At 47.3% G+C, this 24,705-nt stretch overlaps 2 protein-coding genes across 2 annotated transcripts in view; both read left to right on the forward strand.

Moving 5' to 3' along the window:
- GNAL (G protein subunit alpha L) overlaps positions 1 to 24,705 on the forward strand; it is a 71,446-nt gene that overhangs the window by 43,372 nt on the left and 3,369 nt on the right. Inside the window, exons 6-7 of the mRNA XM_029224811.1 lie at positions 23,517 to 23,571; positions 24,315 to 24,388. Of these exons, the coding sequence (XP_029080644.1) occupies positions 23,517 to 23,571; positions 24,315 to 24,388 (129 nt within the window). The remainder of the gene's footprint in view (positions 1 to 23,516; positions 23,572 to 24,314; positions 24,389 to 24,705) is intronic.
- On the forward strand, positions 14,401 to 16,032 carry CHMP1B (charged multivesicular body protein 1B). The gene has a single exon (XM_029224824.1). The coding sequence runs from the start codon at positions 14,511 to 14,513 to the stop codon at positions 15,108 to 15,110; it is 600 nt and encodes a 199-aa protein (XP_029080657.1). The 5' UTR covers positions 14,401 to 14,510; the 3' UTR covers positions 15,111 to 16,032.

The raw sequence follows: 24,705 nt of genomic DNA on the forward strand, positions 1-24,705 counted from the left end.
ACCATCCAACACCAGGACCAGCCTGGCTGGAGGAGCGTGACAACAATCATTATTATGAGCTTCAAGGGTTATACATTTGAGTGTCTTTGCAGCATCAAGCAAGCTGAGCAAATTAGCAGAGATTATATTTCATACAGACGTCCCCAATTCCCACTGTGAAAATTAAAAACAATCTCTACTGCATTATCCCCCAAAATGCGTTTCCTCTAAGTGCTAATAATATGTGATTATGTAGCCATGGAAACAGCTATTTTGGGAGAAAGGAAATCAGGGAAAATCGGATTTTTATTTATTTATTTATTTTTGGCTGCATTGGGTTCTGGGTTGCTGCATGCAGGCTTTCTCTAGTTGGGGAGAGCAGGGGCTACTCTTTGTTGCAGTGCGCAGACTTCTCATTGCGGTGGCTTCTCTTTGTTGCGGAGCACGGGCTCTAGGGCGCTTGGGCTTCAGTAGCTATGGCACGTGGGCTCAGTAGTTGTGGCTCACGGGCTCAGTAGTTGTGGCTCATGGGCTCAGTAGTTGTGGCTCATGGGCTCAGTAGTTGTGGCTCGTGGGCTTAGTTGCTCCGCAGCATGTGGTATACCCGGACCAGGACTCGAACCCGTGTCCCCTGCATTAGCAGGCAGGGATTCTTAACCACTGAGCCACCAGGGAAGTCCCTGGAAAATTGGATCTTTAGAACAGGTTTATAAAATCATACTCTGCTTAATCTAACTTGAAACTCTACAGCTTGGAGTGTATGTAGGTTCTCACGCTTTGCACACGTGTGTTTACGTGATACTCACCTTTCGTATACATCCATTTACATAATTGGTTTTAGAACACTCTGGAAAGGAGAGAATATCCCCCTCAAAAGAAAAGAGCAGTGAGAAAGGTGTAGTGATTTCCCACGTGTGCCCTTTGCCGCCCGGCAGGAGCCCATGGGGGCCCTGTTTGTCCCCTCCACACCAGCCTGGATCTCAGGGCTTGCAAGTCCTTGAATGTGAGCTTTCAGGACAATCTGGAAATTATTCACAAAAATGAAGTTTCAACTTCAAAGTGGATTTTTAGGTCATTGTAAAATAAACTATAATTTTAAATATGCATCTTACTATATAGTGTTAACTCACTAAATATCCAGTCAATTATCTGAGTGCTTCTGAACCCTGGATTTGACCTTCATTTCAGCCAAGTTTATTTTCACATTCATTTTCTAGATCTGTAGCGTTGGAAGTGCTCCTGTTTATGGGCAGTAACGTTTTTAAGTATGAAGAATAAATTACATGCAAATATCTCAGTATAAGTGGGTCAGCCTGGTTCCCCTCTGCCCTCTTTGGAAACTTCACCCCGAGAAGCAGCTTCTGAGAGGGTCCTGAGGGTGGGAACCTGCACTTTCCTCGTGGGTCCTCTTTGCTCCCACTGTGACCACACTCACCACACTCTGACACCAGATGTGTTACACCAGCGAGGTGTCCCACCATTTAACTCAGTTCTGACACTCCCTTCCCAGGAGATCCTCAGGCCCCACAGGGTAAGGGCTCAGGCCACAAGACACCCCACTTCAGGTGCCAATCATGACGAGGTCCCCAGGGGACCCCCCACGTCTGTCCCACTTGACTGCAGATCAGAGGTGCCCGTGTCCTCCTCCACCTTGGATTCAGTTTTCTGCTTAGAACAGCTCACAGAATTCAGGGAAATGCCTACTTAACGTTTACCGGTTTATTAAAGGATATGATAAAGGACACAGGTGAACATCCAGATGAAGGGGTCCCCAGGGCAAGGCCTAGGAGGGTCCTGAGGGTAGGAGCTTCTGTTCTGTGGAGTTGGGGGTCCCCCCTCCCAGCACGTGGGTGTGTCCACAGCAGGGGAGCTCTCCAGGCCCCATGCTGCTGGGTTTGCTGTGGAGGCTTCCCCATGGGGGCATGATACATCATTAACTCAGTCTGCAGCCCCTCCTCCCTTCCTGGAGGATGCAGGTGGGGCTGAAAATTCCCAGCTTCTAATCACAGGTTGGTCTTTCTGGTGACCAGCCCTCAACCAGGAGCCCACCCAGAGTCACCCCATTAGAACAAAAGATGCTCCTCTCACTTAGGAAATTTCACGGGTTTCAGGAGCCCTGTGTCAGGAACCAGGAACAGAGACTACCTTTTTTTTCCGTGATTTCACACTGTATACGTGGGTTTTTTTAAACCTTTCAGAAAAACTACTCCCCTGAGCGGAGAATCCTGGGGGATTCCCGTTCCTTGTCTCATGGGTCCTCAGACTTCCTGTAAAGGCGGCAGGACCCCACGTCCTCGCCCCTTCCAGCAGGTGGAAGGAGTTTCCTGTTCACTGTGTATTGTCAGATTCATTCTGAAGGCTGTGGACATAGGGCCATTGAACCAGACAGTGTTAAGCGCGTGCACACACACACACACACACACACACACACACACACTTTTCGCTGCCTTACAGCTGTTCTTCCTCGTGTTCCTTAGAGCTAGACCCTTTGTCAAACAGTATCCCACGTGGGGTGCCAGCGTGCCGAGGGCTCCGCAGGGCTGAGGAGCAGGATGTGTCGCCCTTAGAGCCCCCCCCAGAGCCTTTGTGGCCCCTCAGTTGATGCCAGGAAACCCCAGTCTCCACGGGGCCCAGGTTAAAAATTAGGGCTAGTGTCCAGAATTTGTAGCAGCAGAATGAAATGCATCAAATACCAAACCAAAGTGGTACTTGAGTAGAGTGAAATTTTCAGTGTTCACACTGGTAACACTTAACTTACTATACGACCTGTGTAGTGTGGGTATGGAAGGCGGCTGGTCTCCTCTGGGCTCAGCGTCCAGGGTCTCCTGCGGGGGGAGGGGTGTGTGGAAATATTCTGGTTTATGTGGTTGAGTAGCTGCAAATGGCAGCAGAAATGGGTTTTTTCGAGTTGGCCTTATAATCAATCACAAGAAACATTTAAGTTAATTATGCAGGAATGTGGAAAGGAGAAATGCAAGAAATTTCCCACCAACTGGAATTCCTAGCAGCCCCTAACCACTCCTCCCATTCCTTAAGGTAAATGTAAAGTCAGATAGATGCTTAAATGTTTTAATGTGTCACATTTCCAACTGTGATGACGGGACTCTGACCCTCACGTGAGCCCGAGCTTCAGTGACATCTGAAGAAGCAGGTGCCCTGTCCTCACCTCGAGGTCCTGCAGCTGGACGGGGCTGGTCATCTAAGCAGTAGATGTCCTTTCTCCCAAACAACCGCACATCTAAAAACATGTGCATAACGTCTTGATAAGAGTTAGCGTTACACAGGTGTACGCATTTGTCAAAACTCAGCAAACGTACACTCACAATTTGGGTTTCTATGGATCAAAATTTCCATCCAAAGAGTGAACTGTGAACAAACATTGATTTTAGCTAGTGACCTGGGTGCTGAATCATGTAGGAGGAGGCATTCTGGTGTTTGCGATTTTGTTGAAATTATCAAAAATAAGATGGATAAATGGGGTAGATGTGTGACTTTTAAAAGTACAGTAAAGGGATTCCCTGGTGGCAGGGAAGTGGTTAAGAATCTGCCTACCAATGCAGGGGACACGGGTTCAAGCCCTGGTCCAGGAAGATCCCACATGCCGCGGAGCAACTAAGCCCCTGCGCCACAACTACTGAGCCTGAGCTCTAGAGCCCACGAGCCTAGAGCCCGTGCTGCTCAACAAGAGAAGTCACCGCAAAGAGAAGCCCGCACACCGCAACGAAGAGTAGCCCCTGGGCTTCCCTGGTGGCTCAGTGGTTGAGAGTCCACCTGCCAATGCAGGGGACATGGGTTCGTGCCCCGGTCCGGGAAGATCCCACATGCCGCGGAGCAGCTGGGCCCGTGAGCCATGGCCGCTGAGCCTGCGCATCCGGAGCCCGGGGAACAGCAACAAAGACCCAACGCAGCCAAAAATAAATAAAATAAATAAATAAAAAATAAAGTACAGTAAAAATGGTAATGGCAGAATCTAGGTGGTGGGTATTCAAGTATTCACTATAAAATTATTTCAAGTTTGCTGTGTGTTTGAAATTTTTCATAATAAAATGTAGGGGGAAGAAAAATATACATAAGAATAGATGTGATCAGAAGTCTACAGAAAAATAACATAGCGGCACAGAGTAATGCATTGGTAGTACCCCATGAAGTATATAATGTGGCACATAAGACATTTGATGTGGAAGGGTTTTACTACCATTCTTTTAAGTGTTCGTTGAATTATGTGAAACACTTGCAAAGAGCCCAGGGAACTCAGGCTGAAAACCACTCATACTACTAACTATTAATAAGATGTGCAGCTGCAGAGTAATGTTAAGAGACGTGTCCTGTAATTCTCAGCTTCCAAGTGTAGCTGCAGAGTAGCCCATTGTTATAGAAACTTACCGTGCACATCATATGAGTTAACATATCCATCCTCACACAAACCCAGGGAGTTTATTATCTCCATTCTACAGAGGAGGAAACAAAACTGCCCACGACTACATAGAACTACCAGGCTGTTACTTGATTTAGCCAGGATTTCACATTTTAAACCTAAAGATTGTGAGAGACTATTATGGTTTAAAAGTTTAACAAACATTATGTGAGCATGAAATGCATGCCAGGTGCTGCCACAGAATAAATTTTAAAGATGATGAGGGTGGATCCTAGCTTATAAATAAGTGGATTTTCACAAGGACACCCATTTTCTCAGATTCTGAAGTCACTCTCCTTAACTGTTCATTTTTATCACATTCGTGTATCAAACATAGTTTGCAAATGAAAACCAGGATAGTTGGGGTTTTTTTATAGAGGTCCTCATAGTTCAAGAAATTTAAAGGATAATTCACCGAAAAGGGAAAATATTTGTAAACTATGTATCTGATAAGTTATTTGTATCCAGAATATATAAAGAACTCTTACAACTCAATAACAGAAAGATAAATAGGGCTTCCCTGGTGACACAGTGGTTAAGAATCCGCCTGCCAATGTAGGGGACACAGGTTCGAGCCCTGGTCCGGGAAGATCCCACATGCCGCGGAGCAGCTAAGCCCATGTGCCACAACTACTGAGCCTGTGCTCTAGAGCCCACGAGCCACAACTACTGAGCCCACATGCCGCAACTACTGAAGCCCGTGCTCCTAGAGCCCATGCTCTGCAACAAGAGAAGCCACCTCAATGAGAAGCCCGCACACCACAATGACGAGTAGCCCCTGCACACCGCAACTAGAGAAAGCCCACACACAGCAATGAAGACCCAATGCAGCCAAAAATAAATAAACTTATTTTTTAAAAAGATAAATAACCCAATTTTAAAATGAGCAAAGGATCAGAAGAAACATTTCCCCAATAAGATATATAAGTGGCCGGTAAGCTGTGAAAATGTGGTCAACATCATTGGCTCTCAGGGAAATGCAAATTGAAACCATAATGAGACACCACTGTACACCCACTAGGATGGCTAGAATCAAAGAGTCAGATGAAAACTAATGTGGCGAGGATGTGGGGAAACTGGAACCTTCATATTTTTGCTGGTAGAGATGTAAAATAGTGCAGCCGCTTTGGAAAACAGTCTGGCAGTTCCACAAAAAGTTAAACACAGAGTTACCGTATGACCCAGCAATTCCTAGGTATACATCCAAGAGAATTGAAAACATACATCTATACCAAAACTTTAAGACAGGGACTTCCCTGGTGGTCCAGTGGTTAAGACTCTGTGCTCCCAATGCAGGGGCCACGGGTTCGATCCCTGTTGGGGGAACTAAGATCCCGCATGTCATGCAGCACAGCCAAAAAAAAGAAACAATCCGAATCAACTGATGAATGGATAAACAAATTGCGGTCTATGCAATGGAATATTATTTAGCTGTAAAAAGGAATGAAGCACTGACACACACAGTACAACATGGATGAGCCCTGAAGATGTGATAAGTCAAAGAAGCCAAACACAAAAGGCCACATACTGTGTGATTCCATTTATATGAAATACCTAGAATAAGTATTTCTGTAGAGACAGGAAGTAGGTTAGGATTGCATAGGGCTGAGGGGAGTTGAGGGGGCGGATGAGGAGAGGACCTGCTTGATGGGTACCGGCTGCCCTTTTGGAGCAATGCAAATTCTAAAAGTGATCGTGGAGCTGGTTGCACAAGTCTGGAAGTACGAAGAAAAGCACTGAATTGTGTGCTTTAAATGCACTTTGAGACCCCCTGTTGCAACTGGCTTGTTAGATTAATTTGGACACCACAGTAAAATTAAAATGGAGACTGCGGACCATTTGAATCTGCCTAATTTCAGGGCATTTCTATTTAATACCAAGGAAAAAGCAAAAAGAGAGACTCCGTTCAAAAGTGGTGAACGATTGCTCCACAGAAGTGAATGCTCCTGACCCTATAAAAGGATCTCTGTCTCACCTGTGTGCTTGAACTGGCAGTACAGGTATGCTGCTGAAAGAAAAGGGAAGAGGAGAAATGGAAAAACAAAAATACTGATTCAAAATATGATTCCCATACTGAAAAGATGTTTTGATATCTCTAAAAAATATCTTTATGGAAACTGGCAGGTAATTTTATAAGAAGTTATTTCCATAGGATTTTGAGCTGTTCTTCTCCACACAGTGCCCGACACAGTAACATCTCATTAAATATTTGTTGAATGAATAAGTAAATCTAATCAGGTATTTTAAACTCTCCGTTATGGATGGGTCAGTGGGCCGCTGCTGGCTGTTCCCCACCATGCCTGGAACAAAGCCCAGCACACAGTAGGTGTTCAGAAAGCAACTGTTACATGAATGGACTTTTACATTTTAACTGTTCATTCTCGTTTGTACAGAATTCATCTTTCTCTAAAACTCAGATAAAGGCACAATATCTGTTCATAGCGTTATTCAGAATAGCCAGAAAGTGGAAATAACGCAAATGTCCATCGTACGATGAAAGGAGAAACAAATGTGGTCTAATCAGACAATGACTGTTGTTCAGCCTTGACAGGATGAAAGGCTGGTTCCTGTTTTCACATGGCCTCCTTTCGAGCAGAAGCATTCACTTCTGCTCAGAGAAAACGGGCTGCTCTAGTAAATAGTACATCACCTAAGGACTTCCCTCCTTCCAGTAAACAGTGAGCATGTGTTCACACTGTCAAGAAATGTAATTACAGCCTTTCAAGTATGATTCAAGGAGTGAGGAAGCTGCCCTTTGGTAATTTCACATCAAAGAAAGCTTTCAAAAAAGGAAGAAAGTAAAACCGTCCTTCTTCCTTACACCAAATTCCATTGATCACATAATAATTAGACTCCATGATACCAACAGAAAGCTACCTTTCAAATACAAACTTCATTCTGTTCTTATATTAACTTACTAAGCACAGATGGAATTCCCGTGTGCTCGCTAACAGTTTTATCCACGTGATCACAGTTAAGTGCTTGGTACTCAGTGTTTCCCATCCTGTTCTCCATCGATGTGAACCTCGAGGGCCGGGCATTGTTTCTGAGGAGAAGGAATGAAGGATTCCTCATACCAGCTACGGGGGATCAGAAGGAAGTCACTTTGCCGTGACTCTCTGCTAAGATGTATGCAGTAACTAAATATATCCTCTTCTTTTTTTATATATAAATTTATTTATTTATTTTATTTTTGGCTGCGTTGGGTCATCGTTGCCGCGCGCAGGCTTTCTCTAGTTGCAGCGAGCAGGGGCTACTCTTCGTTGTGGTGTGCGGGCTTCTCATTGCGGTGGCTTCTCCTTACTGCGGAGCACGGGCTCTAGGTGTGTGGGCTTCAGTAGTTGTGGCACACAGGCTCAGTAGTTGTAGCTCGTGCATGGGCTTAGTTGCTCCACGGCATGTGGGATCTTCCCGGACCAGGGATCGAACCCATGCCCCTGCATTGGCAGGCTGATGGTTAACCACTGCACCACCAGGGAAGTCCCAATATATCCTCTTCTAAAACTGACAAGACTTACATCATTTTTCCAAGAAAGGATACATTTTATTATCCTCAATTGACCATGTTTAACGACATCTCAGATCCCTTCTAAAATAAGAAATTTGGCGTGAAGTGAGCACAGATTGGAGGGCCCGTTTCTCACTGCGGTTCTTCCTCTGATACATGGTGTGCTGGTGTGACACAGTGGTGTATCTGGTCTCTGACGACAGGGCGGCCCTGGGCCTCCAGAAGACTGTCTGCATCGGGAAGCCCTCAGTTGACCCCCTGCTTCTCAGGCTGGCCTGCCCTCGGTCAGCTGCCTCTCCAGGACCTGGGAGGTGGTGGGACCTGCGTCCCGGGGCTGTGACAGGCACACGACACGGTGGACACCACCTGTGCTATTTCCTTGCTTTATTTCACGTGAAAGACATTGAAGAATTTGCAGCATTTCCCCCATTTGTGTAAGCTGAAATTCAGGGAGCTCTGAACTCTCTTTTAACCCCTAAACTGCTCTGAAAATACATTTTCTCTCTCCTGCAGTATGCTAGAGTTTACTGTTAAGTATTGTTTTCCAGATGTTAACCCTGGCTAGGATTTATTATATTTAGGACACAGTTAAACATGCCTCAAGGCAGCCTAGTGGTTCCTGGAATAGAAATATCTGCTAGAACCTAGCCTCACTGGGCAGATTTATCAGGGAAGCTCCGCCAGCACCTCTGTGCCCCAATTGTGGCGACCCTTCCAAAAAAAGAAATGCGGGGGAAATGCACCCCTCTGCTTTGTGGAACAGTATAAATGCATCACGTGTGTGGATTACTTACCTGTCCCCACCTCCCACCTCCGCCGTACATCCCGAGCCTCGAGCCAGGCAGTACTTGTGGAAACAGGTGTGAGCTGGAAGAGTCTGGCCCAAGTCCACAAAATAGTAGAATAAGAAAGCATAGCCAATATATTTTAGTTCAGATACCTTGTATCTGATGACTTAGTTCAAAACCATTTTAAAGCTGACACTGCTTTTAAAAATACCTACCTTTGGCCTCCTTCAGACCACAAGTGTTCACTGTCTCAGAGAAACTGAAGGCTATCATAGTAATTATAGCAATGTAGACGTGTTAACAAGTATCTGGCTTTTTTAACAGGATTTTCCACGTTTTAAATAGAAGTTTTAAGTTATTTCTAGTAGGATTCATTGAGTTAAGTTATAGTGGAGTTCTCATCCTGTTTTGCTTCCTAACTAAAGATATCAGCTTAAACTAACAAAACCTTTATATTTTGGCTCAAAAGCTTGATTGCAGCTCCTCCTTGAACAAAAGAAATTGCGAGCTTGGGCACTAATGGCCCGGGACTCCTTCTTTTATGTGGACAGTGTGGGTTAAACTAGACCTGGAGGGACTTTAAGTGGTTGTCAGAGTACATGGCTGTCAGCACTGTCCTTTGTTCTGTGGCCATGGGTATTTTAAATCACATGACCCACTTAAGCTTAATTTAACTGTGACAGGATGCTACTTAAAAGCTGTGTCCCGGGATGGGTCAGATACAGCACCGATTAAGGATGTGGGTGTATCAGCTGCACACACCGGAACCAGGAGCGGCAGTGAGGGACCCAGGGTTGGGTCCCGACACTCAACCCCACCAAGCCCGAGGACGCTCTGCTTCTAATGTCTCCATTATCCCCAGAAGGAGCTGCCAGAGCAGGCCTAGACAGGGCTGTGATGTGTCGCAGATTTACTGCCCAGGGTGCACAGTAGCTGTTTTTAACGTACGGCTTGTAAGCTGAATGTTCAAGTTTAAGGGAAAAAAAGCTTGTGTGAGAACCGTCAGCCTCCAGGTTCCTGGAGAGCGGTCCCCTCTGCAGCCCGGCTGGACCGGCGAGCAGTCCTGTCCACCTGCCCCAGACCTGTGGTCCTGAAATCCCTTCCGACCCAGAGCAGTGGCCACAAGATGACCTACTTCCCATCAGGCACCCAGGCACCTGTTAGGTACTGCAACATGTTTCTATGCAGGGAATAAGCTTTTCTTTAAAATAAAGAAAAAGTCGCAGAATAAAGATTCCCAGTGACGAATGGAAAGAGTGACGGGAAGAGGCGTGCAGGCACATGTCCCAGACCGTGAAATATTTCAGGTCTTTGTTTTCCAACCACAGTTCCTTACTCTCTGCTTATGTTCATCTGTCCCTTTGAGGCAGGAGGAGGAGATTTTCTCACCAAAGGAGGATATTTTCTTCCTACAGACTTTTGTATGTGGAGGAGTAACATAAAGATAGACACAGTCCGCCTTCTCCCTTTTGCTGAATCTTCTCTGCGCGTTCCACATGAGATCTGGCAACATCCATCACAAATTGCTGGGAGAAAAGCAATTTAAACAGTACATTTTTTTCTCTAAGTAAATCGTAAAACGAATCTCTACAGATTGTTTTAGGGATTTTTTTTAATGGGATTATGCCGTGTATACCATTTTGGTCTGTTCCTTTTGCTCCAGTTAAGTTTTTAGGATGTATTCATGCTTTGAGTACGGGTATAGCTATTTATTTTCATTGCTATGCAGTATTCGATTGTAAAAATCTGCTACAATTCATATCTCTGTTCTGTTCACAGTTACGTTGTTTCCAGGTTTAGGTCATGACGTCTTGTTTTGTAGCCGGGGCACACATGCAAGCGTTTCTCTGGGGTGGATCATTGCAAGCAGAACTGGTGCTCATGGGGGTGCACTTTTTAACTTTATTAGATAAAAAAGAGAGGTTATATCTACTGACACTCCCACCAGTAGTGTATGAGAGTCTTCACTGTTTCACATCTTGGCCAAAACACACTATTTTGAGACTTTGCCTGAATTATTTGAATTCAGGGATTTTTTTTTAAATTTAATAGTTTTGAGCAGCCTCCCCTGGTTCCAGGACCTGATGAAGACGTGACTGTTAGATCCTAGGTCCTCCCTTTCCAGTTTTACAATTGAGGAAACTGAGGCCCGTAGAAGTGAGCTGGTCTACGCCAGATCACACGAGGAATCACCCAGCTTTACCAGAAGGGACCAGCGCCCGGTGCCCTGACTCCCAGTCAGGGTCACACCCAGGCCTCCCCCTCTTGCTTTCACATTGCTTCTTTTGTTGGGAAAGTCCAAAACCGTCCTAAAATAAGACCAAACTGAAGAGAATCTGGAGTTATGTTTTAACAAAACTCAAGTGGGGAAATTAATATTTAGAGTCTTAAAAAAAAAAAGAAATTACTGCTATTGCTGTTTTCTGAATCAGATTGTTCTTTATTGCAAAGAGGATCGGGAAGGGGTGTGGAGGCTCCTTCTGTGAACGGCTGGGTGCAGTAGGGATTGCTTTCCTCTGCACCAAGGGAAATCCCGGAAGTCTTTAGAGCCTAGAGTGTTGAGGTTTCATTTTCAGCCTGTCGTCAGATCAGTAAGGTGTTCAGCATAGAGCAGGAGAATCCCTGTGTCCGTGTGATTAGACCATCAGGACAGGGGGACTCGGGCTGTGCTGCCACCGTGAGGACCACTGACCGGGCGTTTCCCAGCTGCACCTGTGTGGAGCATCGTGGCAGTCCACTCAGGGGCGACTTTTCTGTTTCCTTCTAACGCTTTCTTGTTTTCATTTTTCAACCTGGACATCATGTTAATATAATTTGAAGGACAATGGCTTTGCGATTTCCCAAGGTTTGAGGAGTCTCGGAGTCTCACATTATGGCTGTGTTCCTAAATGAATAGAGAGGAAAATTGTATATATAATAGGTGCAGTGGTGTATGTCATGCACTCCTGGAAATGGTCACCAAGGGGGTATGTGCCCAGTGCCGGGTCCTTCGCCTGCAGTCATATGTTCAGCAGAAACACATTGAGCTTCCGTGTGTCCCCGAGGGTGACTGGTACCTGGTGCCAAGCAGTGAACTTTCAGAAGCGGGTGGTTCCAGATGATCCCTAAGAATCTGACCTGAACAGCTGGGTGCATGGAATGCCCTTTAGCAGGAGGAGCAGGTTTAGGGGGAAGGACCGAGCAGTCAGTGGGAGGACTTGCCAACGGCCTTGCACCCCCAGCTCTCCAGGGTCAGCAGGTCGTTGGAACATTGGGCTCAGAAGGAAGCTGGCTCTAGGAAAGTGACCATGAGAGCTTCAGCCTGGGTCATACTGAGCACAGTGGGGTGGCTGAGGTGTCAGAGAAGAAAGCAGAGGGCCGGGCCTGGGAAGCAGGGCCCACGGCGAGGTCAGCCTCCCCTCGGCATCCAGTCTGCCCGGGCCTCTGGAGTCCTCAGCTGGAGTCTGGAGTCCAGGCTGTCCAGCAGCCAGAGGAGACCTGCCTCGGTCAGCAAGCATAGCCTCAGGGGCTGTCAACTTCTCTGAGCAGCCTTCCTTAGCTCCTGTTAACCTTGCGGTCAATCCAGTCCTCAGCTGTCTCAAAACAACTCCTGCTGCATCAACCTCTTCCTTTAAGTGGAAATGATAGCTCCACTGGATCCCATGTTAACTTACTGCATCCCCCATTGTTTCTTACTTGTCCCACCGCAGCCCTGGAATCCCATTCCTCACGCTCAGCAGCTGTGGACCCAGCCAGTGGCTTAGCGTGCTGTGCTCCAGTTCCCTGGCCCGTAGGATGGAGGTGTTAACAGCGTCTACCTCCTAGGGTTTGTGAGGATGACATGGGTCAATTCATGCAAAGTGGCCGGAACAACCCAGCACATCAGGACTTAATATGTTAGTTGTCATTATCCTCATAATCTGTCAAGGTTTCTCATGCTTATATTCCAAACCCTGTCACCTAATGGAACAGGCCATGGGTAATGGTCAAGGAATTGGCTTGCTGACTGCAAGGGACCCAAAAGAAAGGTGGGGGGGACAGTGGGTGAGCAGTGGAGGGGGTGGGGCCCTCTAAGCCCCACTTTAAACAGATTTCTTCCCTTTATTGGTCTTTTATATTCTGTTTCTAGGAATGTCTCACGTGAAGAAAGAGTTCTGCTTTAGGGAAAAAAAGTAATCTTGGCTAAGCTGCTGACGAGGGTAACGTCTTAGCCCCTCTCAGCCACAGTTCAACTCAGCAAAACCTTACTGGGTTCAGTGCCTGCTGTTTGCAGAGCGTGTGCTGGGTTCCACAGGGAGAAAAAGGAATAAGACTGTTCTCTGCCTCCACGCAGTTCATAATATAATAGGTACCCGGACCCCGTGCCAGGCAGTCTGACATGTGTGCTGTGCGGGGTAAGGGGACGGCACGGAGCGGGGGTCCTGGAGAAGCAGCTTTGAGCAGGGGCAGGATCACAACAGGCAGAGATGCGACGGCTAGAAGCCCAGGCAGTGGGGACAGTGTCCGGAGGACCATCCCTCCTCATCCACACTGACCAAGTGACACAAATGGTGTTCAGCCTCCAAGCTCAGTCTGGCTTGACTGGGTGGGGAGGGAAAGAAAAGGGAGGGTGGGGACTGTGTTCGCTGTGTGCCTTTCTGCTCAGGTTTTGGAGCAAGAGAGTGATATAACCAGAGCTGCGTTTTAGGAAAATGCATGTGCAACAGCACCACTGGCAAACTATCACACGAGGCCCAAAGGGATGGTGAGACTTTGGATTAAAACTTTCTCAAACAGAATTACTCTCAGAGTTCATTTTCAGCCTAGCTCCTTAGGGCAGGTTGGGCCCTGCTATGTTGTTATTGCTGTACGGGAGGAATCTTCCTAAAAGAAAAAAGCCACAGCACAGTCTGCTGCCATCTGAAAGCCTGCACTTCTAAAGGGTATAATACATGGTGACAGTTTTGATCTATGCCAGTGGGTGTGGGTCCCAGTACTTCACCATTTAAAATGACAGTTTCGTGTCAAAATGAAATGTGAGTGAAGTTCCTTGGATATTTATAAAATATCAAACAGAATCATGTCAGCAAAAGATGGGTCTTTTATTACTAAACCACACAAGGATTTTTGTATGTTTGGAGTTGCTGGCAACTCATCTACAAGCTGACCTTCAGCCACAGCATAGACGAGGTGGTCCGCGAACCAGAAGGTATTTTCACCCGCTGCAGTAAAAGGATGTCACAGGCTGCAACCAGATTGTCCTCAAAGACCGAGGCGCAGGTCAGTGATACAACTTTCTCTGTTTCGTACTTTTAATTATTAACGGTCCACGTTCCCCTGAGAAAGTGGAATTTGCCAGAGCAGATGGAGAAGGCTGTGGTCTGCTAACCTCAGGACAGCTTCCTGGTTTCCAGCCGCTGGCCGGACACCTCAGGCCACCAAGTTTGGACAGTTTTTACGTGCAGCTCCAGACAATCCTGTCCGTGCCTACGAAAGTGCGTGGACACGCATTTCCGTTAATTTACTAATGCTTCAGTTCTTTAACAACTGGTGCGGGGGGCGGGGGGGGACTCGGTGCAGACGGCGAGCGCGGGGGTCAGGGGGGCCGCGATAAGCGCTGCAACATCTGGCCGCCTGGGCCCAGGTGCGCCTCGTCCAGGTCCGGGAGCCCCGCCCCCTACGCCGTGCGCCCCGCCTGCCCGCTCCCGGCGCCGAGCGATGACGTCACGGTCTGCGCCGCGTGCTGCAGAAACGGGAAGTGGGACCAAAACAAAGGAGCGGCGGCCGGGAGCGGTCTTTCTTTTCCTACCTCCTCCGGCTTCCACCTCGGCCCCGGCCGCCGACCCCCGGGAGCCGTCCGATCATGTCCAACATGGAGAAACACCTGTTCAACCTAAAGTTCGCGGCCAAAGAACTGGGCAGGAGTGCCAAAAAATGCGACAAGGAGGAAAAGGCCGAAAAGGCCAAGATTAAAAAGGCCATTCAGAAGGGCAACATGGAAGTTGCGAGGATTCATGCCGAGAACGCGATTCGCCAGAAGAACCAGGCGGTGAATTTCCTGAGGATGAGCGCGCGGGTGGACGCGGTGGCCGCCAGGGTCCAGACGGCCGTGACGATGGGCAAGGTGACCAAGTCGATGGCCGGTGTGGTTAAGTCGATGGACGCGACGTTGAAGACCATGAATCTCGAGAAGATCTCCGCCCTGATGGACAAGTTCGAGCACCAGTTCGAGACGCTGGACGTGCAGACGCAGCAGATGGAGGACACGATGAGCAGCACGACGACGCTGACCACTCCCCAGGGCCAGGTGGATATGCTGCTGCAGGAAATGGCAGACGAGGCCGGCCTCGACCTCAACATGGAGCTGCCGCAGGGCCAGACCGGCTCCGTGGGCACGAGCGTGGCCTCGGCCGAGCAGGACGAACTGTCCCAGAGGCTGGCCCGCCTGCGGGACCAAGTGTGACCGCGGAACCCGCTCTCAGGCGTCCCGGCCGCAGCCACCTTCGAAGACGGATACTCTACGCTAGAAACTCGGAACCGGCCGGAATGCTGAACTGCTCTTACTCAAGATGCTTCTACCTTTGGGTTTTACAGTGCTCTCCAGATACACGAAGACGTCCCAGGCCTTCTCCACTCTTAAATGGATTTGAAAGTTCTGTATAGCTTGTTATCATGTGTATTTTTATAGCTGCCTTTTAACAGATCTGGTTAATTTGGCGTATATGAATCTTTCTCAAAAATTTGGTCAAAACTCTAGTTCCCGTGTATTCAGTATTCTGCCCGAATTACCAGAATTGAAGGTTTTCTTTTTAATTTTGTGTAATCGATAATATCTAGAGTTGACGGGAGGTGATTACTTAGGTTGATTACAGCGCTATCAACACCTCATTAAGAGATTTATTTCATGGGCAGTGCTATTCTGTGTATCCTTTGTTTATTGTAATCAGATCCAGACTAAAGGTGACTATTCATCTGTTCTCATAACTTACACTAAAATTATTTTACGATTTTCCTGCATAATGTTCAGTTACTCTTTACGTCCTATAAATTTTTCTTATGGTAGTTGTCTTTTTATAACTGGAAATGCCACGTAACTTCCATTTATCATAAGAGAAAAGTGTTCATTTATGGTTTTAAGATTTACAAGGTTTAACGTTAGTATGACAGTTTTTTCCAAGTGAACTTCTCTCTCACGTTTCTAGTTATTTTCCTATTTAATTAGACTTCTTTTAAAGTATGGCAATTAGCATGACAGTCACATTACTCTGACGTTGCCAAAGAACCGTTGATTGGTTTGAGAAAGCCCTGGGACTGTGTGTTTGTAGGTTTTGTTTTGATTTTAATCAAAAATAGAAATAAAATTAGAACTGCATTTTAGGTTCTAATTATTTGCATTTATTATCTTGTCTTAAAAGCAACAGCTCTTTTAAAACCTCGAAAATACAAGTTGGAGTGTTTGGCTTAGCCATGCAAATCCCTTACACATACATGCAGCCACCTGGAAGTCTGGGAAGGACAGATGCAGGGTCAGACAGTAGGCTCGACCCTCTCAGGCCAGAGCCCGGATGTGCTGCCTTCCATCTTTCTGGAATGGTGGTGTGTAAAGTAAAAGTGAAAAAGCAGAGCCTGTAGCTACCACTTTCTCAGAGCCACAAAACATGGAGAACAGCAACTTGCTTTTGCCTTGGCGAGCATATTAATCTACGTTAAACACTTAAGGATATTTTAAATTCCCTCTTCCCTTCACTGGAGAGAATTCTAGTATTTCAGAAAATAATTAAACGGACTCTTCCAAGCCCTTTGAAAGATTGAGAACCAAGTATTCACTGTTACAACATGTCCTACTGTATGAATGTGTGTGTATTAAGGGGGGAAAAAAAATGAAGAGTTGTGTGCAGATGAGGACTGACCCTCGTATATAAGTGTCATTATGTCTGACTGGATGTTGTTCCAAAGTCTTCTGTAAGGGACATCTGCCAGTCGTCTGCCCCAAGTCCTCTTTCTAGAACTTGTCCCTTTTGGTGTCACCTCTCATCCACAAGGTTGCCCAGAGGCAGCTGTTGGTGAGCACAGCATGAGTCCTAACCCCTCTTTAGACTGAAAACATCATTACAACTTAAATAATAGCTTGGTGTTGACCCTTTGGGAAATTGAGGACCCTTTTATAGTGCAGATAATTCCCAACAATACTAATATATTTTGTGAGATTAAACAATGCTTATATATGCTTGAACTTTCTTAAAATATGTTCATTTCAAACTATATGAATGTACATTTTTATGAAACATAAATATTTTCAAAAGCATACCAGGCCCATGAATTATTTCCTTAGTTTTGCAGTTGATGAAATGCTGGAATATGAACCACAGAAGTTTGTCAAATAAATCATTTTAAACTGCATGTTATTGCATACTTACTGTACATCCTGTTTACAAAGCTATTTAAGGAAAAAGAATTCAGAGGTTGATTTGGTTCAGAAAGCATAGTATTTTTCCAGACTCACCTTTAGCACCTGAATTTCTGTTTGCATGCATATTTCTAGAAGCCCAAGTTGTTATTTCTTTACTGTAATAGTTTCTTCGTGGCAACAAGGTTCTTCCTCATACTGAAACTTGCCTAGGCTAAAGAGAGAATTTCCAAAAGGATCCAACTCAAACATACCAGGGAAATGGTTCATCTTCCATGCAACTACTAGTATAATTTTTGCTCTTATTTCTCCTTTGTATTTTTCTGCCTTCAAATTCACAGTTTCCAAATGGATTTAGAATAAAATTTTAAGTTTACTTTAGGAACTATTCAGTTTATTTCAGTTCAGATGATAACTGCACTATTGGAGACCTTTCTTACTACAGATGCTTCTTCCTGAAGGAGCCTTAATGTGTGTGTGCCTTTCAGATGAGGGTGCCGTGTGCCCACCCTGCTGTCTTCGATTTGGAAAGGTGCCGCCTAAAGTAAGCACCCATCTGACAACCTTATTCACTGAACGTGATCTCAGGGTCAGCCAGACAACCTCACCTCATTGAGCAGAAGTGAGGCACCTCATGTTCTAGATTCCTCCCCTGCAACAGGCATGACACCCTCTTGGAAGCGTTTCCATAGCCAAAATCCAAAGCTCAGGACCTCGGGTGCTGTTGGCAAAAAGCTGTGAGCCTGTGGTCACTGAACAAACTGATGAACAGGCCCCCATCTCTTTTTTTTCTTTTAATCAACTGGTTGGAATGAGACAGTGCCTGCCTGCTGTACCGGGGTTTGTTTTCCTACAACCAGATAGTAGGTTCCGTGTGGGGCAGGACCAGTGCATCTCAGTCATGGTTCCTGGGCATCAGGTGGTATACCCAGCTCAGTAGGTGTGAATGCAGATCTCCCTTGGGTGCTGTCACTCGTGACCACGCCCAGAGCTCCCCGGTGACAGCATCACAGTGGGTGCAGGGGCCCTCAGCAGAGCCCAGATGTACCCTCAGGACCACCCTGTCCTCTTCCTTCATCGTGTTTCTCCAAATTGAGGTATTTGCTCCTGCTCTTTAGGGTTTGTACATCCTCCATCCCTCCTGAACGGTCAGGACAAACAATTCAGCAGTGTTTGTTGAGAACAACTGAATACAGTAGAAGATTTGGACTGAGGTGTGTCAGATGCTGGCTGTCTGGGGCTTCTTTCTAGAAATAAAGACATGCTTCTGCCTTAAACGGTCCTCAGTGGAGTTAGGTAGATAAGGCACGAGGAAAATACACAAGTGTACACAGGTGTGATAGAGTCATCAAGATGAGTAATGTCAGTGCTCTTTGCGCACCGTTTTATACCTCAGCTTATACAAGGGGGGAAATCACGATGTAAGGTGTGTTCCGAGCTAATCAAATCATGAAACAAACTACATGGAGGATGGGATTATAGTGTCCTGAAACTGGTTTCTTTTTTCTTTTCTTCCTTTTTTTTTTGAAGTAGCACTGGGTTATGACACATAAGTTTCATGTTTACAACATTCTACTTCTGTACACACTACAGCAAGCTTGCCACCAAAAATTTCGTTTCCAGCCATCACCTCACAGTTGATCCCCTTCACCCATTTCCCCCTCCCCCTGCCTCTCCCCCTCTGGTAACCACTACTCTGTTCTCTGTATCTATGTGTTTGTTTTTATTTGGTTTGGCTTGTTCATTTATTTGGGGGTTTTGTTTGTTTTTTTATAGTCCACGCATGAGTGAAATCATACTGTATTTTCTTTCACCACCTGCCTTACTTCACTTAGCATAATACCCTCAAGGTCCATCTGTGTTGTCACAAATGGCAAGATTTCCTTCTTTGTGTGGTTGAGTAATATTCCTTTGTGTGTGTGTGTGTATGTGTGTGTGTGTGTGTATGTGTGTGTATATATATAATCTTCTTTATCCATTCATCTGTCGATGGACACTTAAGGTTGTTTCCATATCTCAGCTATTGTAAGTAATACTGCTATGAACGTTGGGGTGCACATATTTTCTGGAATTAGTGTTTTTATTTTCTTTGGATAAATACCCAGGAGTGGAATTGCGGGTCCATAAGTAGTTGTTCTGTTTTTAATTTTTTGAGGAGTATCCATACTGTTTTCCACAGTGGCTGCACCAATTTACACTCCCATCAACAGTGTACAAGGGCTCCCTTTTCTCCACATCCTCACCAACACTTGTTATTTCTTGCCGTTGATGACAGCCATCCTAACAGGTGTGAGGTGATATCTCATTGTGGTTTTTGTTTGCATTTCTCTGATGGTTAGCAGTGGTGAGCATCTTTTCATGTGCCTGTTGGCCACCTGTATGTCTTCTTTGGAAAAATGTCTCTTCAGCACTTCTGCCCATTTTTAAATCATGTTTTTTTTTTTTGTTATTGAGTCATGTGAGTTCTTTATATAGTGTGGATATTAACCCCTTATCAGATATATGATTTACAATTACCTTCTCCCATTTGGTAGGTTGTCTTCTTGTTTTGTTGCTGGTTTCCTTTGCTGTGCAGAATCTTTTTAGCTTGATGCAGTCCCATTTGTTTATTTTTGCTTTTGTTTCCCTTGCCCGAGGAGACATATCTAGAAAGATACTGCTAGGACCAATGTCAAGGAGCATACTGCCTATGTTTTCTTCTAGGAATTCTGTGGTTTCAGGTCTTGCGTTCAAGTCTTTAATCCTTTTTGAGTTTGATTTTTATGTAGGGTGTGAGGTAATGGTCCAGTGTGATTATTTTCCATGTAGCTGTCCAGCTTCCCCAACACCAGTTATGGAAGAGACCATCCTTTCTCCACTGTATGTTCTTTGCTCCTTTGTCATAAATCAGTTGTCCGTATGTGTGTGGGTTTGTTTCTGGGCTCTCAATTCTGTTCCATAGAATTGGCTTCTTAGAAGAGGTTGGGTTCAATCTGAGGCTTCAAAGAAAAAAAAGTGGGGATTACACAAAGGTCTGAAAAGCGAAAACTACGTGGGGATTTGACTGGAGTGGAGGGTTTGACATCAAGAAGAACAAGGAAGAGATGGGACGCATTGCAAAGGGCTCGGAGGCCAGATTCAGGGTTGACTTCACTGAGGGCGGGAACAGGATGTGAGTCATCGGGTGTGCCATTCAGGTGACGGGGGAGGACAGGCCAGGGCAGGGGAGGAAAAGGCATGATGCTTCTCAGACATCCAAGGGCACGTGGGTCACTCATCCAACCCGGCTCTGGCTCAGCCGCAATCCCGATGCCCGGGCTCTGGTCCGAGGACCACCTCTGACGTGGCCTGGATCTCAGCCCTGCTGCACATTAGATCAGGCTGATGCTCTGTCACTACTGCTAACGTTTTCCTCCAGTATTTTTTTACATCAAATTTTTTACATCATCATGAAGTGAATTTTAGTAAGACACTGAGAAAAGGGTTTTACTTGTGTCGATTTAAAAAAATGCACATCAGAGTTGCGAGTTGTTTTATTTGGGGCAAAATGAGGACTACAGCCCGGGAGACAGCCTCCCAGATAGCTCTGAGAAACTGCTCCAAAGAGGCAGTGGGGGAAGGTCAGTATATATGTGATTTTGGTGAAGGGGGAATACATGCAACTGAGCACATACTATTTTGCAGAAGGTTTCTGCTAGTCACGAGGAGCAGTCGTCACCATGAAGGATTTTAGTGCTTTTCTAGATATGAACAGATACAAGAATTGGGCTCATAAAATCGGCTTCTGAAAACATCCAACTCTCTGAAGACCTGTTCTGCCAGTTTTTCCCGGAGCACAGAGTGCCTCATTTTTGCTGTCCACCTGAACTCCTTTCAGGGGGTGTTGAAAGCCAGCAGCTGCAGCAGCACAAGAGTTAATCCTTGTAGAGGTCGATGGCAAGTGCCAATGGAAAATGCCAATTTGTAGTTGACACTTGGCTTGACACAGCTCCGACTTGCTGCATTTTTCATAAAAGAAATAAATCATTTTAAGTACATTTTAATTAAACGTCGTTGGTGCTTCTCCTGAGATCCAGTTGTTCAAAGGCATTTAACAGGATAGCTTCATCTTTTCACCATCCCCCCCCCTCAACCCCCACCCCCGGCCCACAAGAACCCGAGTTACTGGGGTGGCAGACAGATGAGAAGTGAAGAGTGAATTGCTGTTTCGTGCCAATGTCGAGCAGAGGGGGATCCCAGTGGCCAAAATAAAAACACTTCTGCGAACGCAAATATCCTCAGCTGTAGCAGGAAACAGTGAAGAGAGATCAAAGTCAATTGCCTTTTAACTGCTTTTCTTAAAGTGACCATAAGGGTGGGGGGTGGGGGTGACACTTCTTTTTACTATTTATTTATTTACTTATTTATTTGGCTGCACCGGGTCTTACTTGCAGCATGTGGGCTCTAGTTCCCCAACCAGGGATCGAACCCAAGCCCCTGCATTGGGAGCACAGAGTCTTAACCACTGGACCACCGGGGAAGTCCGGGACGTGACTTTCTATAATTGTATTTTGTTATTGTCCTGCGACTCTTTATCTAGTGGGAGTGAATGGTCTACAAGTGGAATTCTTAGATCTTGTTAATTTTATGGCAAAGCAGGCAGTGGTATATTTAGGGACAAAACCTTTTAAATTTTAGTCATACAAAATTCTGTGCATGATTTGGAAGATCCTTTTAAAACTCCTCTCTCTATATATTAAGAGCCCCAGTTTGAAGAAGTCCTACTACAACGTGTGGGAGATACACCAGTTGAACCAAAGATTAAGTCAAAAGTCTGGCAGAAGTCAACTGCTAGCCTTTACTCCTTAGAGAGGCTCTCAAATGTCCAGGGAAACATTCACATCCGGGGAATTTTCACATTTTACTTCCATTGCACAAACTTGAAATCCATGAATTCAGAGGACTATTCACCATCAGTAACAATTCAGAAGATGCTCTGGGAAATGTTCACTGATGCCGGTCAGGTCTCAGGTGGTTAAGTACCAGAGCTGGAAGGAACCCTGGACACTCACCCCGGGCTCAGGGGTGGGGACAGATGGTATATCTTTCCTTAGTCGCGGTCAGGAAGTGGTCAGGAAGGTACTCCCACGTGTCCTCGGGAAGGCGGTCTCTGATCTTTCAACAACTTCTGATGTCTTTTTTGTTAACCACACGTCATTGTTTCTACTTAACCCGTTATTACCATCTGAACAGATTCACCCACCCCCTCCACCCTGTCTGCATCGTGTTTGAAATCGGGCGCCTCCTACCCTCTAACCAGGGCTGAAGGCTTCATATTTGGTTTGATTTTCAGTTCCTTCCAGCCCTTTCGATCGGAGATGATCAGTATCTGTATCACCTTCTCATTTTAGATGTCCCTGCCGAGAGGACAGACCACTTCTGCTTCAAATTATTACATCCATACACAGGGAAGGGGGGTGGCTCATCTCCCCACCGAAGCCCCCAGGTTTCTGGGCTATAGTCTAGAGTCCCTCCCCACCTCGGCAGACACCCCTCCCTCTTCATCACAGACTCAAGTCTTCTTGCCCCTTTCCTGTCCTGCTAGACGGTCGGGGTGGACTTTGAGGTGCCCTCCACTCCACCAAATGCAAGGCCGGCAAGGACTGGGCCAGAGTGCACTGTGGTTTTCAAACCAGACTCAGCTCTCAGGGGTCCCCTCCTGTGGCTCCTCCGGGGTCTTCTGCACTTCCACCTCCTCCTGTGAGCAGCTCAAGGGCCTGCAGTGCTGGCTGGGGAGGGGGGCTGTGTGGAGGTGGGGAGGTGCTCCCCCCTCTGTGCAGAAGCTCACGGGCACACAGGCTGGGAGAAAGGCCCACCATGACTTTACTCCAGATACGGAACAGTGGACCCCGAGCTGTCCAGGCAGGGACTCCGGCCGAGTCCCCCTGATCCAGGTCACATCCACTCTCCCCAGGGCCAGAGCCCCACCTCAGCCACAGGGACCCCCCACCAGGAGAGCCCCGCCCACTCATCACACACTCTGCTACCCCCACCCCTCGAGAAGTGGTCCTTTGCTCACTGGTTAACCAGCGCTGTGTCTTCCTGTGTCGGCTGCAGGCTGGGCCTCACAGCCCCCTGCTCACTTCATCCCACAAATATGCAGGGTCTGGGCTGCCCCACAGGCGCTGGGGAAACCTGGCCAACAAGCCAGATCTGCCCTGTGGGTCCCACATTTGGAGGGAGAGACAGACGATAAACAGAAAGACAAATACATGTCAAACCTGTCAAGGGAGGGCAGAGGCCTGGACCCCCGCTCCCCCACCGCGACGGATCAGGACCCTCAGGACTCTGACCTGCTGGGGAGACATGTGTCCAGGAAGAACGCGGGAAGCTGCTGGCCCGTGGCTGCCCCGTCCCCCTGGGCTCGTGCAGGCCCTGCATACCTGCCCCCCAGCCCAGAGGCATCCCCAGAGCGGTCCCAAGCACGTCTGGCTTTCTTTTCAGCTTCCTGGAGAGAATTGACAGCGTCAGCCTGGTGGACTACACGCCCACAGACCAGGTAGGTGGGGTTGGGCCACGACCACCGCCCGAACCGGGGGACACTGTACCCTCGGGGCCCAGCCGTGCTCCTCCGGGAGGCTCCCTGCACACCCCCCCCTCCGCGAGGTCTGAGCTCCTGGTCGTCCCCTGGAGTCCATCCCTCTACGAGGCCGACCCTGGGAGCTCAGTTACCCTGGCCTTGAGCCTGCCCCTCGAGTCTGTCCTCACACTTCTCATCGGGCTCACAGGGGCCACCGCCCTCCACTTCCAGAGTCACTGCGGTGGCCAGTTTACATCCTAATGGATCTGGTGACCAGGAAAGAAACCCTGACACCTGACAGGCCAGCAGAGGTGTCAGCCTTGTGAAACTGTACGGCTTTCTCATCATCTTTTACCTTAGAGACTAGAACTGTGAGAGGAGAGTGAGTGAGTCTGATCCGGAGCGGCAGCTGGCGGGACGGGTGCCTCTCCCCAGACACTGGGGGGCTGTTGGGGACATGGTGTCAGTAGGGAACACTCAGGAGTGATTACAAGAAGCTTCTAAAGGAAATAAAAGCAGAGCCATCAAGTCTCCAAGACCAAACCAGTACATTAACTGTGACTTTCTCCGGGGAGCGAGACCAAGAGCATTTGTCTCTTGGTCTCAAGTCCTGTTTCTTTTCCGATGGAGGGAATTGCTGTTTGGGACACTCGCAGCCTGTGGCTGCCCCGGGCTGTCCTCCTGAGGACAGGGGTCACTTGTTTGCTTCTCTCTGCCCCCAGGACCTCCTCAGGTGCAGAGTTCTGACGTCAGGGATTTTCGAGACACGATTCCAAGTGGACAAGGTCAACTTCCAGTAAGCGTGTGGGCAGGACCCTCCCGCGGGGCCCCCAGGCCTGGGGTCGGGGAAGCGGCCTGGATACCGGGCGATCCCGGGCCTGCAGTGCTGCAAACCCGTGTGCGCGCCCGCAAGCCCAGGTGTCAGTGCAGGGAAGGGAGGCACTCGAGCCCGGTGGCCTCAGGCAGGTGCAGAGGAGGAGGACGCAGGCAAGGGGCTGCCCAGGGGGAAGGAGAGCCAAGCAGCCACTGATCACAGGGCTAAGGGCCGGGATCAGAGAAATACCGGGGTGTGGACACCCATCTGGGCCAGACTGGGGAGGCCCCGCTGGGCCC

The sequence above is a fragment of the Monodon monoceros genome, unplaced genomic scaffold (assembly GCF_005190385.1).
Source record: "Monodon monoceros isolate NGI ecotype Baffin Bay Population unplaced genomic scaffold, NGI_Narwhal_1 Super_Scaffold_1, whole genome shotgun sequence".
Lineage (NCBI taxonomy): Eukaryota > Metazoa > Chordata > Mammalia > Artiodactyla > Monodontidae > Monodon > Monodon monoceros.